General features: G+C 33.8%; 1 protein-coding gene across 2 annotated transcripts in view; it reads right to left on the reverse strand.

Annotated features, from left to right (window-relative positions):
* ATP7A (ATPase copper transporting alpha) overlaps positions 1–17,327 on the reverse strand; it is a 71,936-nt gene that overhangs the window by 19,582 nt on the left and 35,027 nt on the right. For both annotated transcript variants that reach the window (XM_064483015.1, XM_064483016.1), the window contains 11 exons: positions 16,702–16,863; positions 14,895–14,971; positions 14,475–14,700; positions 13,343–13,576; positions 12,084–12,175; positions 10,636–10,763; positions 9,473–9,627; positions 9,121–9,255; positions 6,897–7,091; positions 5,143–5,325; positions 3,044–3,245 (listed from right to left, as the gene is read on the reverse strand). In XM_064483015.1, coding sequence (XP_064339085.1) covers positions 3,044–3,245; positions 5,143–5,325; positions 6,897–7,091; positions 9,121–9,255; positions 9,473–9,627; positions 10,636–10,763; positions 12,084–12,175; positions 13,343–13,576; positions 14,475–14,700; positions 14,895–14,971; positions 16,702–16,863 — 1,789 coding nt within the window. The remainder of the gene's footprint in view (positions 1–3,043; positions 3,246–5,142; positions 5,326–6,896; positions 7,092–9,120; positions 9,256–9,472; positions 9,628–10,635; positions 10,764–12,083; positions 12,176–13,342; positions 13,577–14,474; positions 14,701–14,894; positions 14,972–16,701; positions 16,864–17,327) is intronic.

Consider the following 17,327-nt stretch of genomic DNA (forward strand, 5'->3'; position numbering starts at 1 on the left):
TCCTTACCAAAATGTTAGCAAGTAGAATCCAACAGCACATAAAAAAGATTATACATCATGACCAAGTGGGGTTCATCCCAGGGACAGAAGAGTGGTTCAACATACGCAAATCAATCAATGTAATACATCACATCAACAAGAGAAAGGACAAAAAGCACATGATCATCTCAATAGATGCAGAAAAAGCATTTGATAAAAATCAACATCCCAAGGGGGTGGGGTGTGGGAAGGGACAGACATGGATTTTAAAATGCAGAATATTTAAACAAGATTATATTGCATAGCACAGGGAAATAAAAGCAAGATCTTGTGGTAGCTCATACGAAAATAAAATGTGACAATGAATATATATATGTTCATGTGTGGCTGAAAAATTGTGCTCTACATTAGAATTTGACACAACATTGTAAAATGACTATTACTCAATAAAAAAGTTAAAAAAAATTCAACACCCATTTATGGTAAAAATTCTCACCAAAGTAGGTATAGAGGGAATACACCTCAACATAATAAAAGCTATATACAACAAACCTACAGCCAGCATAGTACTCAACGGTGAAAAACTCAAAAGCTTCCTACTAAAATCTGGGCAAGACAAGGCTGACCATTATCACCACTCCTATTCAACATAGTCTTGGAAGTCCTAGCCACAGTAATCAGGCAAGAGAGAGAAATAAAAGGGATCCAAATTGGAAAAGAAGAGGTAAAAGTGTCACTATATGCCGACGACATGATACTATATATAGAAAACCCTAAAAGGTCCACACAAAAACTACTATAGCTGATCGAAGAATTCAGCAAGATAGAAGGTTACAAGGTTAACGTATAAAAATCAGTTGCATTTCTTTACACTAACGATGAATTAACAGGAAAAAAAAGAAAGAAACAATCCCCTTTAAAATAGCACCCAAAGTAATAAAATACCAAGGAATAGATCTAATCAAGGAGGTGAAAGACTTACACACGGAAAACCATAAACCACTGATAAAGGAAATTAAAGAAGACTTAAAGAAATGGAAAGATATCCCATGCTCCTGGATTGGAAGAATCAGTATTGTTAAAATGGTCACACTGCCCAAGGCAATCTACAGATTTAATGCAATCCCTATCAAATTACCCAGGACATATTTCTTCAGCAAATGGTGATGGGAAAACTGGACAGCAGCATGTAAATCAATGAAGCTAAAACACTCCCTTACATCATACATAAAAAATAAACTCAAAATAGATCAAAGACTGAAACATAAGACAAGATACAAAAACACCTCTTAGAAGAAAATATAGGCAAAACATTATCTGACATATATCTCAAAAATGTTCTCCTAGAACAGTCTACCCAAGCAATAGAAATAAAAGCAAGAATAAATAAATGGGACCTAATGAAACTTACAAGCTTCTGCACAGCAAAGGAAACCATAAACAAAACAAAACGACGGCGTATGGAATGGGAGACAATTTTTGCAAACGATGAAACCAACAAAGGCTTGATCTCCAGAATATATAAGCAGCTCATACAACTTAATAAGAAAAAAACAAACAATATATTCCAAAAATTGGTGGAAAACCTAGAGAAGCAATTCTACAAGGAAGAAATACAAATGATCAATAGGCACATGAAAAAATGCTCAGTATCACTAATTATCAGAGAAATGCTAATCAAAACTACGATGAGGCATCACCTCACACCAGTCAGAATGGCCACCATTGAAAAATCCACAAATGACAAATGCTGGAGAGGCTGTGGAGAAAAGGGAATCGTCCTACACTGCTGGTGGGAATGCAGTTTGGTGCAGCCATTGTGGAAAACAGTATGAAGATTCCTCAAAAGACTAGGAATAGACTTACCATATGACCCAGTCATCCCGCTCCTGGGCACATATCCAGAAGGAACCCCACTTCAAAAAGACACCTGCGCCCTAATGTTCAAAGTAGCACTATTTACAATAGCCAAGACATGGAAACAGCCTAAATGTCCATCAACAGATGACTGGATAAAGAAGAGGTGGTATATTTATACAATTAATACTCTTCAGCCATAACAACCAACAACATAACACCATTTGCAGCAACATGGATGTCCTGGAGAATGTCCTTCTAAGTGAAGTAAGCCAGAAAAAGAAAGAAAAATACCATATGAGATCTCTCATATGTGGAATCTAAAAAAAAAAAAAAGAAAAAGAACATAAATACAAAACAGAAATAGATTCTTAGACACAGAATACAAACTTGTGTTTGCCAAGGAGGGGTGGTAGGAAGGGACAGACTGGGAGTTCAAAATTTGCAGATACTGAGAGGCATATGCAGAATAGATAAACAAGATTATACTGTATAGCACAGGGAAATATATATAAGATCTTGTGGTAGCTCACAGAGAAAAAGTGTGACAATGAATATATGTATGTTCATGTATAACTGAAAAATTGTACTCTACAATGGAAATTAATACAACATTGTAAACTGACCACACTCAATAAAAAATTAAACATCATAATTTGTATCAATTATAGACTGATTACAAACAAAATATTATAATTAAAAAATAAACACACACCAAAAAAAAAAAGAGGATGGGCTCTAGAGCAAAGATGAGGGGATTCATTGGGCAAGATGAGGGATTCTTCTTCCCCTGAAAATGGAAATATTCTCGGAGGGGGAAAAAACTTGAAAGAACACATGTCTTAGAACCTTCAATTTCTGTGTCAAAAGTAAGCCAGGTAATTCACTTAGGGAAGTAGAGGGAAGGCCATAGGAGATTGTGAAGGATACAGAAGGTTTGGAGCAACTGTAGCGAGAAATAAAAGAAGGACAGCTGAACTAAGATGGAAGATCAGTTAAGGCTAGACTTCATCACCTTATATTAGAATCATGGAGCACAATTGGAAACTGTTCTTGAGTAACCTGAGTGAAATAATTAGAAGGCCTACAGTAAACAGCTTTGAGAGAATAAAACCATGATGCCAATTTTTGTTTCTTATGTAAGAGTTCAGAATTACATATGTTAATAACTGTCTCATAATTGGCACTACAAAGAAAATTAGCTTACTTGAGAGCTGAGCATCAATGATCATGGTAGACGAAGGTGATGACTGTTCATTACTTGCATCTATTTGAATAATGTTATTTTCCTCTATCTTCCAGTTATTCTTATGTAGGAAGCCTTCAATATTGGTGACTTTACAGCTAATACCACAGCCTGGCACAACCTGGAAATCTGTACAGGTACCCAAGGTTTCAGTGTCCAGCTCCTAATAAATAAACAGAAGAATTTCCTCTGCTGTACTGATAATCCAAGGTCATCATTAGCAAGATCAAAGATTACTGCTGGTTAATTCTAAATGTTTAGACACATGCTACATGCCTGGTTAATTCTAAATGTTTAGAATAAAACTTCACTCATCATTGCCTATTTGACAGTAGATTTCGATAAGGATGAAGGAACAGAGCATTGAGTATAATGTTGAAAATTACAGGAGAACCTCAGAATCCTTTGTTTTAATCTGACTCTGTGAGATTTATATCAAGTTTAGGGAAAGAAAATGTGGAAAGTTAATCAATATTCTCTGTCCTTTCCAGCAGAGAATTACAAGTTAAATATATAATTCTACTCTCAGGTCAGTACAGGGCAAAGTGTAACAAAGAATGGGGCCTTTAGTTGCCAGAAGGCCTTTCTAGTACGACTCTGTGTCCTTAGTTAGCCAAAGAATTTTGGTGACCATCATTGTTTCCTGGCTCTTTAGATCTTAATCCTCTCAGTTGTTTGATTTGGGTGTAAAAAAGCCAGGTTAGTAATAGGCAATAGGTAAAAAGGAAAGAACAAATAAAGAAATGGCAGCATCGATGGTAGAAATTGCCAGTTTAACTATAAAATTAGGTGAGATGATTTACAAAAAATTTATATACAAATCAATGAGAAAAAGGTAAACAATCTTATGAAAAAATAGGCAAAGGTTGCCAGCATACAGAATATAGAAAAAGAAATTCAAATGGCCAATATACATGAGAAAAGATGCTCAACCTCATTCATAATTTAAAAAATGCAAAGTAAAACATTAGGCACTATATATAAAAATAGATTAAAAACCCCCAAATTTCTTCTGTATAGCACTGGGAACTACATTCAATATCTTGTAATAACCTTTAATGAAAAAGAATATGAAAATGAATATATGTATGTATATGCATGACTGGGACATTACGCTATACACCAGAAATTGACACATAGTAACTGATGGTACTTCAATTTAAAAAATGCAAAGTAAACCATTAATGAATAAATAATTTTTACTTACTAAATTGAAAAAAAAAGTATTAGTAAGAATGTGGGGAAATGGGCATTCAACTTCAGGTGAAAGTATAAAATGGTACAGCCTTCTGTGTGGGTGTTGGTAATATGTGTCATTGTGAGCACTGGTAATATTTATCAAAATGTAACTGCATGTATCCTTTGATCTAGCAATTGCATTGGCAGGCATTTAACATAGAGATAAACTTGCAAAACCTGACAAGAATGTTAACTGTACATTGTAAGAGCCAAAAAACCAATCATACAATGGAATACAATATAGTCGTTAAAAACAATGAGGCAGATCTATATGCCCTGAAATGGAAAAATCAGTTGATAATTTTTTAAAAGGTACCAAAGGTTGGTCATTGTATAACCTTTCCATAAAGTCTAAAAATTAATAAATGCTGGTATATGTACTAGAAATGGTTAACAGGTACACACTTCTGTGAGTATATGAAAAATTATTGAATTGTACACTTTACAAGGGTGAACTTTATAGTATGTGAATTTTATCTCAATAAAGCAGTTATTTAAAAAGACTCTTATCAGGTTACCACTTGTTAAGCTTTGGAGAAAGGAATTACGGAAGCAGGCAGGGAATAAGGCTTTCGTTTTTCATCATGTAATTCTGAACTATCTGAACTTTCGTACCATAAATATGCATTGCCTCTATTTTAATTTTTTAGTCAACAGGGGTTTATCTGTGTGGTAGGATTATAGTTAATTTCTGTTTTCATCTTTATCCTTTCCTCTATGAAAAAATTAAAACATATAAAATAAAATGAGAAAACACAAGTCTCTCTAACCTCATGTCAACTATATACGTAAATCATTAATAAACAAGGAAGAAATTGTACCTGCTTGCAGTATTTGGTTATGGCAGCTCCTAGAGGATGTTCACTGTTACTTTCAGCAGTTCCCACAATGGCCAGGATCTTATTGCGTGATATTCTGTTACTTTCCACTAGAACCTTTACTTGATTCACTACAGGGGTTCCATGTGTAATGGTTCCAGTCTTATCAAATACTACTACCTTTACCTGTAAGAAAATTAAAATACAATGCACCTATATGACTTGATAATCCTTAATATAAGCTTTCCAGAAATGAGAAAAAAGTTTACTTTGACAAACAGATTACTATTTTGTTTCTCAATAAACTGACTTTTCATTTAATTGGACTTAATAAATTGTCTTTGGGAGAATAATAGGAAAAAAGAATAAGGAAAGAAATACCCTTAGTTACACCTAAAAGCCCTCCCTTGCAAATGTACTGTCGATGTATGTTAAACAACTAGAACTAATTGTTAAGGGATGACTGTTAATAGGTAATTAAAAGATGCCTCTAGTGCCTCTAGGAAAAGAGAAAGGCTTTCAATACTAATAAATTCTAGATCTGTAGGGGAAATCCGGGCAGTAGGCAGATGATTATAAGAGAAAGGTAAGTAATTAAGTGTAAGTATGCACCAGAAAAGACCTGCTTGGTTGCTCTGACTTTATTGGATTTAGATGAGAAGCTTGGCCTGGGAAGAGACAGCTCAGGGAACCAATGAGAGAAACAGCCAAGACAGGAAAAAGGAAGAGTCTGGAATTAGAGAACAGTCACCTCACAGTAAACTCGGAAAACAAACCTTGAGAAATGAATAGCTTAAAGAACTGAGGTGAAAAGAGATATGACAACGAAATGCAAAGCATGATTCTGGACAAGAGAAAAAACAGCTATAACGGATACTATAGAGTCAGCTGAGGAAGCTGGAATGTGAACAATAGATTAGACGAAAGTATTACATCAATATCAATTTTTTGATTCTGATCTTTGTACTGTGGTTATGTAAGAGACTCCTTGTTCTTAGGAAAGGAGCCTCGTATTTCAGTAAAGGGCATATAAGAGTTCTTTAAACTATTCTTGCAACTTTTATTTAAGTTTGAAATTATATAAAAATTAAAAATTACTATAAAAATTAATAGCCTGTATTCATAGGCTAGATGAGGTTTCAAATCTGTTCTAAGTTGGATTCTGTGTTTACTACATGCATCTGTATATAGTTTAAATTCTCCTAATAAGAACATACTAAAAGAAACATAGTTTTAGTTGAAGTCAAGTAGCCTTGATTGAGATTGTGATGGAAATTCTAATATTAGAGAGGTCAGGGGCAGAATTATATTCCTGAAGTCATAGTTGCAAACTGTCAGCTGGTGGCAGCAAAAGCAGAGAAACTACAATGTAACTACAAGCACTATCTAACAGCAAAGAAAACAAAACACGGAGTCATGCACAAATAGGTTAGAAGTCTGACAGATTTGGACAAATTTTCCTGAGCAAATACCTGTTGTGTCTTCCTGCCCTAAAGGCTGATCTAGTCTGAGCTGGAATAGGACTTCAGGTTTTTTACATCTTTAGAGCAGACCTTAGAGTACCTTTAGAGCTTTTAGATAACTAAGGCCAAGTCAGAGCAGAACCAAAATAACACCTTATCTCAACCCTCAAAATAGTGTCAGAAGAGGCTCAGCTTATGAACTGTGTAGAAATAATTTAGGATTCTGTGTTTCTCAATAGGGGTGCTATTGCCAGTTTGGATGGGACAACTCTTAGTTCTGGAGGACTACCTTACCTTATGAGCCATCTCCAATGGCTCACCACCTTTGATTAGTATGCCATTTTGAGCGCCTACTCCTGTACCCACCATCACGGCAGTTGGAGTGGCCAGTCCCAGTGAACAGGGGCATGCGATGCACAGAACTGTGATCGAGGCTTGGAAAGCAAAGCGTATTATCGTTTCTGTTCGGGAGATACTTCTGTTGTAGCCCTTGAGAAGAAAGGCATGGATTTGGATTATTGACTTAGAGCTGTATAAAACAAAAGGAACAAAGCTTAACTCTATTTACATAAAACTATAGTTTTGGAGTCACACATAATTCTACTTAACTAACTGCAAACATGTTTTAGTTACTAATAAGAAAGTACTTTTTTTCTTTTATGGTATAAAAAGTTGTGACATAACTGGGCAAACAAGTCACAGTCCTAAAATCAAGATTTCAGTTTTGCTGATTCAAGAATTACAAAACTATGGAGTGAATATGAGGAACATAAAAGTCAGCTTCTCCCACCCATATTGAGAATAAGCTTTTTCATTAGGGACTTTCAAAAATAGCTGCAAACATGGGACCTAATTCTCAACAAGTGTGATCCTGAACAAAAAGAATTCTGTATTTCTATATACACTAAGACCATATCTCTGTCCTTCACACTATTCTTTAAAGACAATGGAAAAAATCACCCAGCTTGAAAAGGTTGCTTAATCATATTTCAATAAAATTCTTTTGGACAAAACAAGGTGAACTGAGTATCTGGTAGTATAGCTCTTAGTGACATTGAATATTTGCTTGTGTGGGTAAATATGATTGACAGTATTAGGGGAAATCTCCTCAGACCCCCTGAACTCATAAGAAAAATTTCTGAAGGATACACATTCCAAAATGCTTTCAGCAATCCTCTTGTTCAATGAGTACTTAACCAATGTGAAACATTTATAGAAACTTTTTTATATTATGGCATAGATACATAGTTGTTACAGTTCTACCTTTTCTTTAATTGAAGGGACAAACAGCATGAAACAGTATACAGCATGGCATTTTTAAAAGAAACACAACAAAGTAAGACTTTCTTAGTAATAATGGTTTTACAGTGCTAGGTTCTTACTAAGTTCTCAAATACTTTAAGTGTTCACCTAAGAGTTTTATACACACACACACACATACATAGAAACAGATTTGGAAGGGATTTTCAGACATCTAAGCTTATGCTTTCATATATGTCATTATGTGTATGTTTTCACCTACACTAATTTCAATCCTGAAATTTAGGTATTATTATCACTATACTGCAGATGACAAAACTGGGGTTAAGAGAAGTTAAGTGACTTCAAGGTTTTATCTCTAATATGAAGCACAGTCAAGATCTACTTTACCACTTTATGTATGACATCATACTTTAGAGACTATCACAGAACTAGAATGAAGAAGACACTAATATTTATAAAGCATTTAATAAATTATAAAGTGTTTCTAATATGATCATCTTATTTAACCTTCACAATGACTGCAAGCTATGTTGGATGTGAATTATTAAAATCTCACTTTACAGATGAGGAAATTGAAGCTCAAGGAGAAATTAAGTTGACCTAAGATCACACTGATGATATGTGGCAGAGCTGAGATCCCAAGGTTTCTCTCAATATTTCTATAGTCCTTTGTGAAAGCAAAATCATGCTGGGACTGAGACTAAATATAAAACGTGAAAGTTCAGTACAGGAATACCTCAGAGATATTGTGGGTTCAGTTCCAGACCACCAAAATAAAGTAAATATTCCAATAAAGTGAGTTACATGAATTTTTAGGTTTCCCAGTGAATATAAAAGTTACGTTTACACTATATTGTAGTCTAGTAAGTGTGCAATAGCATTATGTCTAAAAAAAACAATGTATATATCTTAATTAAAAAATAATGCTGTTGGAAAAATGGCATCAATAGATTTGCTCAACACAGGGTTGCCACAAAACCTTCAATTTGTAAAAAACACAACATCTGCAAAGCGCAATCAAGCAAAATGAAATAAAATGAGGTATTCCTGTACTTCTTTTTGGAAAATCACAAGTCATAATGAAAAAAATCTTTCCAAAAGGAAATCTTTTCTATTTACAGAGATGCTAATGTTTTTCTTTCACTCCAGTCTGTTAAAGATACTAGTCATTACTAAAGTTATTTTCCAATTAATTACTTATGCAAAAGATTCACAAACTGTTTTACATGACAAAGAGGTGTTATAAGTCACTTACAGGAAAGTAGGTTTCCACAATTTCAAAATTCAGAAATCCAATTATAATCCAAACCAAAAGGGTAACAATGGAAATGATAACAATAAAAGGAACAAAGTAGCCACTGAGTTTGTCTGCAAACTGCTGGATAGGAGCCTAAAATTAAAAAAAAAAATAATGATAATAATATGTATATCAAAGTCTCCTTTTTTGATAATGAATACAGGGTATAGTATTGAGCACAAACAAATACTTTAATGAACTTCATATTAATACAACTAGAAATAAAGGAAATTATAAAAACTAGATCAAGATTGATACTGAGTGAGCTTTAAAGCAAATACTTTATGTTTCTCCTAGGGAGTTAAATTACCTTTGATGTTTGTGCCTCCTCCACAAGTTTGACAATTTGAGAAAGGGTTGTGTCTGCTCCAACATGGGTTGCACGGATAAGGAGTGACCCATTCTGGTTAATGGAACCAGCAATCACTGTGCTGCCAGATTTCTTAGCCACAGGCATTGCCTCCCCTATACAAGAAGTAAAGATAGATTTAGGGAGCATAAATAAATACTATCTTGAAATATACCATTATTTGTTTATCGTCAAAAAATATCTCGATAGGAGATTCTTACCTCATGAAATAGAATCTGGACAAATGCCTACGTGAAAGTTGCCCTTTCTTTTTCCTTATGTTAGTTCTGGGCCAAACCCAGGGATGTATATTTTAAACCAGAAAGACCTAATGTGTTAGCTCTTAGTGGCAGGTACTTTTGGAGCTTCACCCTAGTCTTAGAGCACTGGTTTTCAACCTGTTTCCAAGGAGCATTTAGAAATGTAGGAGAGAGTTCTCATTTGTACTAATTACTGGTGGGGCATGGGGTGCTGCTACTCCAATTTAGTGGGTCAGGGACACTAAATGCACCACGTGTACAACAGTCCCACAGAACTACGAACTGTCCCCAACCAAACTGGCAATAGTACCCCTATTGAGAAACACAGAATCCTAAATTATTTCCACACGGTTCATAAGCTGAGCCTCTTCGGCACTATCCTGAGGGTTGAGGTAGGAAAGGTGTTATTTTGGTTCTGCTCTGGCTTGGCCTTAGTCATCTAGGAGCTCTAAAACTACTCTAGACCTACTCTCTTTAGAGCAGGACTTAATGTAGAAAACCTGAAGTCCTAGCCCAGCTCAGACTAGATTGATCTTTAAAGCGGGAAGACACAATAGGTATTTGCTCAGGAAAATCTGCCAAAGTCTACTGGGCTCTACAGCAAAATGAGACAACTTCCTCTGGTCATACATTGCTAGTAACTAACAATGTTGAGTGAAAAGAGCCTTCAATAGCATAACTAAAACCACAAGGTAAATCTACCGAAACTGATTTAATACAGTCTTAAAAAGAAACCATATTCTCTTTGCATATTATTTATTCATTTCATAGTTTCTACAAAAGCTTTTCAACTTTCATGCCTATTCTTAATTAACACTTTGGATTAACTTCACTTTCATGTCATGATCCTCTGAAAGAACATACCTGTGATGAGGGACTCATCCACCATAGAATGGCCTTCAATAACACGACCATCCACTGGAAATTTGCCTCCTGGAACCACTTTAATGATGTCTCCACGTTGTACAAGTTCCACATCCACTTGTTCTTCACTGGATATGAGTAAAAATAAAAAGCATCATGACAATATGCTTCTCCTTCTGATCTTTCCATGTAAGCTTTTTAGTTCATATCAAGCTTGTGGCTCCATAATTGCTACCAATGGAAGTTAGAACCAACATTTAAGCCAGGAACTACAATGGCCGTCCTTTTCACTGTTGGGGAATAGCTCAGTGCCTGGCACAAAGTAGCACTCTAAATACTTGTTGAATGGTCAATGGACAAATAAGTGAAACCTTTATAAATAATATAATGAGTTTTATTTAATAAAACAATTTACTTGTTGTGTAAAATTGCCTAAATCATCTTGTGAGGAAAGAAATGAGAAACACAAAACAATGAAATCTAATCAAGCTTTAGCTCTAACTTCCAGTTTACAGATAGTTACAGGAGTTATAGAACAAGTTAAATGATTCCAGAAGGAAGCAGAGATAAATTCAGACTGTGGGATATTCTACAGGACAATTGATAGATGTTTCTGTAACAAGTCAATTGTATGAAGAGGGAGGAATGGGGTAGGAAGGAGGGACGGAGAACTGGAGGGAGGAGCTGTTCTAGATCAAAACAAACATGTCAGGAGAAAGACAAATACTGTATGATATGACTTACATATAGAGTATAAAAATACAACAAACTAGTGAATATAACAAAAAAGAAGCAGAATCACAGACATAGAGAACAAACTAGTGGTTACCAGTGGAGAGATGGAAAGGGGGAAGGGCACTATAGAGTTAGGGAGTTAAGAGGTACAAACTATTATGTATAAAAAAAGCTATAAGGATTTATTGTACAGCACAGGGAATATAGCCAATATTTTACAATAACTGTAAATGAATTATAACCATTGAAAATTGTTAATCACTATATTGTACACCTGCAACTTATATAATATTGTACATCAACTATAATGCAATACAAATACAGTGATGCAGGGACCTTGTTTGAATTCCATTTCAAACAAAGAAACATTTTGGAGACAACAGAAGAAATGTGAATATGACTGTGTATTAGATCATACTAAAGAATTATTGTTCATTTTATTAAATGTGATATGGTAAGAATATCTCCTTTTTTAGAAATACTATGGGAATATCTGTAGTAAAATCATATGACTGGGATGTACTTTAAAATACTATTGCTACAAATAAAAGAAAGACAGGAATGCATAGATGAAGCAAAGTGTGGCAAAATGTGAATAATTGTTAAATCTGGAAGATAGATTATGTGGATTCATTATAACCTCTCTATCTCTGTGCATATTTTATATTTTTCATAAGAAGTTTAAAAAGAGGAGGGAGAATGAAGATAAATACCTCAAGAGGATATTATCAGAGCCAAGAGTAACAATAGTTGCTTCTGTAGCTTGTAATGAAATTAGTTTGGCAAGAGCCTCTGATGTTTTGCCCTATGAATTTAAAGAAACATGTTAACAATGCTAAGGAAGAAAAAGGCTTATGTAAAATAAAGATACAATCTTTAACATTTACCTAAAAGACAGCTTTAGGAATGTTAATTCATTCAAATTAGAAAATTTTTCACTTCAAAAATAAGAAGTACACAAAATATAAAATGTATTATTAGGTATAATTTATAAATAAATAATGTAAATTAATAAGAAAAACATCACGAACCCAAAAGATACATGGGCAAAGGACATAAATGGGCAACTCATTTAAGAAGAAATATAATACCTGATACATGGAAAAATGTTTATCCCTGCTATTAATGGAAGAAGTGCAAACTAAAGCAACTCTACGATGCCATTTAATGCCTACTAATTTAGCAAGAATTTAGATAAGAGTCAGTGCTGATGGATGAAGTTGTAGCAAAACTACTTCACTAACATACCTGTAATGGCAAAAATTAAGATTAGTAGCATGAGCCATAGAAAGATTTATGCCCTTTATAAATATCCTTATATCCTTTGTAATTTATCCTAAGATACTAATTCAACAGAAATAACTATTAAACATGAATATGTTTAATGCAGGATTATCTAAACTTATACAGTGGAATCAATCTAACTGAGAATAAAACCAGAACAGTTTAGTAAATTAAAGCACACTGATTTGAGAGAATAGTATTCAGAAATACTGAATAATTATCTAGACTGCAAAAATGGGAGGAAAACTTTATAGTGTTAAGGGTACAAAGTGGTAGGTATACAGTGTTTGCCACTCTGTAAAATATAAAGGTATGTGGAACAGGATTAGAAAGTAATTTCCATTACAGCATGGGATAATGGGTAAATTATTTCCCATCATTATTATAAATCTTGTGGGCACACTAATTGTTCCATTAATAATGTGATATAAATAAAACAAGTACTTCTCAAATGTCTCTCCCTTAAAAATAAACATGGACATACTGTACAATCTACAGTACAAATTCCATAAATTTGGTGAATCTTCTAAAGGAATATTTAACCTAAAATACTGCCAAAACAAAAATGTTTCTTTCAGTACATGGTTAACTACATAAATGGATGTATATTTCCAATAATTGGTCTAGAATATACTACCGTCATTTATCCACCCAAGATTTGAACAAATGTCAATCTTTCTCACTTTACCTTTGCTATATGTTCCAGCCACCGGCCTAGTGCAATAAACACAAATAGCATAGGAGGAGTATCAAAGAAAGTAACAGGGTTCACTTTGGCTCTCTCATACATTGCAACCAGAAGAATAAACAAAGAATAAGCAAATGCAATGGTGGTTGCCAGCACAATCAGTACATCCATATTTGCAGTCTTATGCTTCAGTGCTTTGTAGGCCTGAATGTAGAAGTGCCAGCCTCCAAAAAACTGTAATATAGAAACAGTAATCATTGCTTTTTTAAAAATGCTGAAATTCACATATATACCTTAATAACTAAGATATAGTATCAATGGTAACTTCCTTTAGCTTTTATCTAATCCATAAACAATAAGGAGAGATTTTAAGCTGAAACAATAATGTTTGTATTTTAGTAGATATGTGTGTGTAGGGATTCAAATGGCTGTATAAGCCCTTGGCAGCTGTCATCTGTGATCCAATGGATATTCCATAATATAAAGGAAGTTAAATAGTTCTTGGATTTTTCCTTTTAAAGCTAGGAAAAACAAGAACTAGGAAAATAATTCCAATCTTTTAAAAATGATTTTTTTATATAAAACTCACCTCCTTCTTTTCAAAATTCAACCTAAGTGGTGTATCACAACCTATTGGATCTATTCACTGTTTTTGTTGAGAAACATAACTGAAAAGCTTATTTTTCATTAGTACAGAGAAATGTACTAAGATGTTTTTAAAATCTTTATTGCTTTTTATAAGGATCAGAAAAGGGAATATATCTATTAGATGGAAGTGTTCCACAGTAAAAGTTTACCTCAGAAGAAGGGCTGAAAACATACAGAGACTAATGAACTTAAGTGCCATAGAAAAATAACAAAAATAATAATATAATAATTATTATGGTTATTTTATAGAATAAATTAATTATAAATACCTTAAAATAGAATTTATTTATAATATAATTAATATAAATATAATGGAATTTATTATCTACTTTAACCACTCAGTTTAAGGTTCTTTTTGTAAAGCATCCAGCATAAAATGATCATACTTCTGGGTAGTATTTGTTTTGCAACTAAAATAGCCCCACCTGCCACATTTTAGCTATTTTTCATTAGTAACAAATATACTTGCTAACATTTCACTTGCCTGTACAGGTACACACAATAAAAAAGATAGCAAATTCATAATGGACAATCCTGGCAGGATCTGGCGCTCCAGGAACATAGAAGAATGAATGCTGATCATTTCTTCTTGGCTCATGTTCTGATTATGGTGAAAAGTTGCAAGGTGGTGGTCCATAACCATCATATATATCATCAGCCCCATTACAGGAATACAGAAAAACAGGCTCACAAGAAAGGCCCGTCGCCATCTTATAGAAAAGAAAAATCATTTGAGTAGGTAGCTAATGGTTAAAGATCCTATGTACTATAGGGAAATACAAATTGTGACCAATTCCCACCCAGTGTAAGGATGATATTGTAAACATTGACATGCTAACAGAATGTTAAACTTGTAACGAGGGGTCAAAAATCTGCTTTTTGCTGACATTCCAAAAGTACTTACTGTCTTATTTCTCGTTTATGGTCTAGGTGGCTTGCAGACCGGTCCTTCTTAACCAAAGAAGCTTCAAAACCTAAGCTCTAAGGAAATTCATAAGAGAACAATTATTTCACTGAATGTATCAATATCATGTACAGAAATTCTAAGCCATGGTATTGTCATTGAGGACAATGCAATTCAATTACTGAGTGTAAATACCCTGGGGAATACAAAGATGAAGTTGTGCTTCCTTCTCTTAATTACCTTTGTTCCTAATCTTTCATCTAAGAAATAAATATTTCCTCAACTCTAGCTAATGTCTATCCTACTGTTCTCAAACTATTGATCTAATTCAAGTGCTGTTGTTCTCTGGAGAGATTCTTATTATATCAAAAAGTAAATGAAAGCCTCCAATAAGTAATTTTGGAAAAAAGCTGAATCTATAACTTGGTCAGGCTGACAGAGTTTTTGATGATGTAATAAAGGAAGAATTTATCAGTAAAATCATAAATTTTGCTCTTAGACAAGCATCTACTAGTACTGATGAATATTTATCACTTTATTTTTAATTTTAGTTTTGACATCTACCCATCCATCCCCTGAACAAGTACAGAAAACTGAATACTAGGCCATAAAAGCTATCACCATACTAAATATATTATACAAGAATTTGCAGTCTTTACTCTTGTTCTATCAGAAAAAAGGACACAAATGAAAAATTTCCTCAATAAAACAAAACGTTGAAAGAAAGTTACACCTAAGCAAGACTTATATGAGCATAGACAGTAACATACACTATTATTTTGAACTGCTAGGGAAAATGCTGCCATCTTACATTTGTTGGTCATGTAGCACAGTGAAAAGAACAAGCTTGAGCACTAGAGTTAGAAAGATTAGGCTCAGATTCCAGCTATGACACTTACTGGCTATGAGACTTTGGGTAAGTAACTTAACATCTCTTAACCTGAGTTTCCTCCAAATGAAGATGACAGCACTGTTGTGAGAATTAAATCAAGAGTTGAAGCTTTGCAATCTTGGTAACTGGCACATAGTAAATACTCACTAACACTACAGCTTCACAAAGATGTTAATGGTATTACGATCTACATTAACAGGCTCTTATCTGAACTATTAATATGCTTTTTAGATCATCAGAACACCAAATGCTATACCACACTGAAACTTTTAAAACACTTTCACATGTATTACCTCTAAGATTTACTGAAGAATACAGAATGAATTTGTCACAAAGAAAAAGGTTTGGTCTTTTAAATTTCTTACTTTAAATTAAAAAGATACCATTTGTGACAGGGAGGGTATAAGCTCAAGTGGCAGAGCACATGCTTAGCATACACAAAAGTCCTGGGTTCAATCTGTAGTACATCCTCTAAAAATAAATAAATAAGTAAACCTAACTATCTCCCCCTCAAAAATTTTATATAAATAAATAAGAAAAAAATATATCATTTGCTTTGACCTAACAAACAATAAAGCATCTGGCAGGATGCTTTACTTTCTTAGTGATTAATATGAATTTTACTCCTAACAAACTGTACTTTATTCACATTTTCTAGTTTTAAATGATCTGTGGTTCTACCTTAAGTCTGCTCCTGATTAACAGTGCTAATGTGCCTCTGCCTAACTCTTCCTGACAAAGACCAAAAAAAAAAGGACAGACATATTTACATTAAACTTCAAGACAGATATTCTCCACAGAGTAACAAAATAGTCAGATTTTTTCATTGTCTCTATCTGACACAAACCAGAAGTGATTCAAGGGAGTGCTGACTGAATAGGTGAGAACACAGAAATGCAAAGTGTTGGGACTTACTTCAATTGTATGAATAATATCTCTGGGACCAATAATTTCTGGATCATATTTAATATGTGCTTTGTTGGTTGCCAGGGCCACAGAGCAGTAGAAGATCCCTCTGTGTTTTGTGAGGGTAGACTCTATTTTATGTACACAGGAGGCACACGTCATTCCTCTCACCTGTTAAAGACAAAGGCTTTGTTATTTAGAAACATACTTTTTCCCTCTATTAAGTTTGTTATTACTTTAAACTAAAAGAACTCTTGTAAACATGAGATTAAGATACAAGATCTTATCTGCACACTATTAATATGCTTTAAATTTGATTATTAGATCACTGTTTTTATATCACATTAAATAAATCTGCTCCCAGCTGCAAAAGGTTAAATAGAAGAGGATCTCATTAAAAGTCTCCCTCTTCTTGTTACCACTCAGTGATAGAGGACTTGACACCTATCATTGTTTCTTGTATTCAATGTCTTGCTTCCCTCTAAACTTCTTTCATATTGCTAAAGTATAAATATATACATGTGTGTGTATGTATATGTATATATATATATATATATATACACACATATATATATCCTTTAATATTACTTCTGTTGATGGATGACAAAAGTGTTTTCTTTTGTTCAAAAATGTAT

Source organism: Camelus dromedarius, chromosome X, assembly GCF_036321535.1.
Source record: "Camelus dromedarius isolate mCamDro1 chromosome X, mCamDro1.pat, whole genome shotgun sequence".
NCBI lineage: Eukaryota > Metazoa > Chordata > Mammalia > Artiodactyla > Camelidae > Camelus > Camelus dromedarius.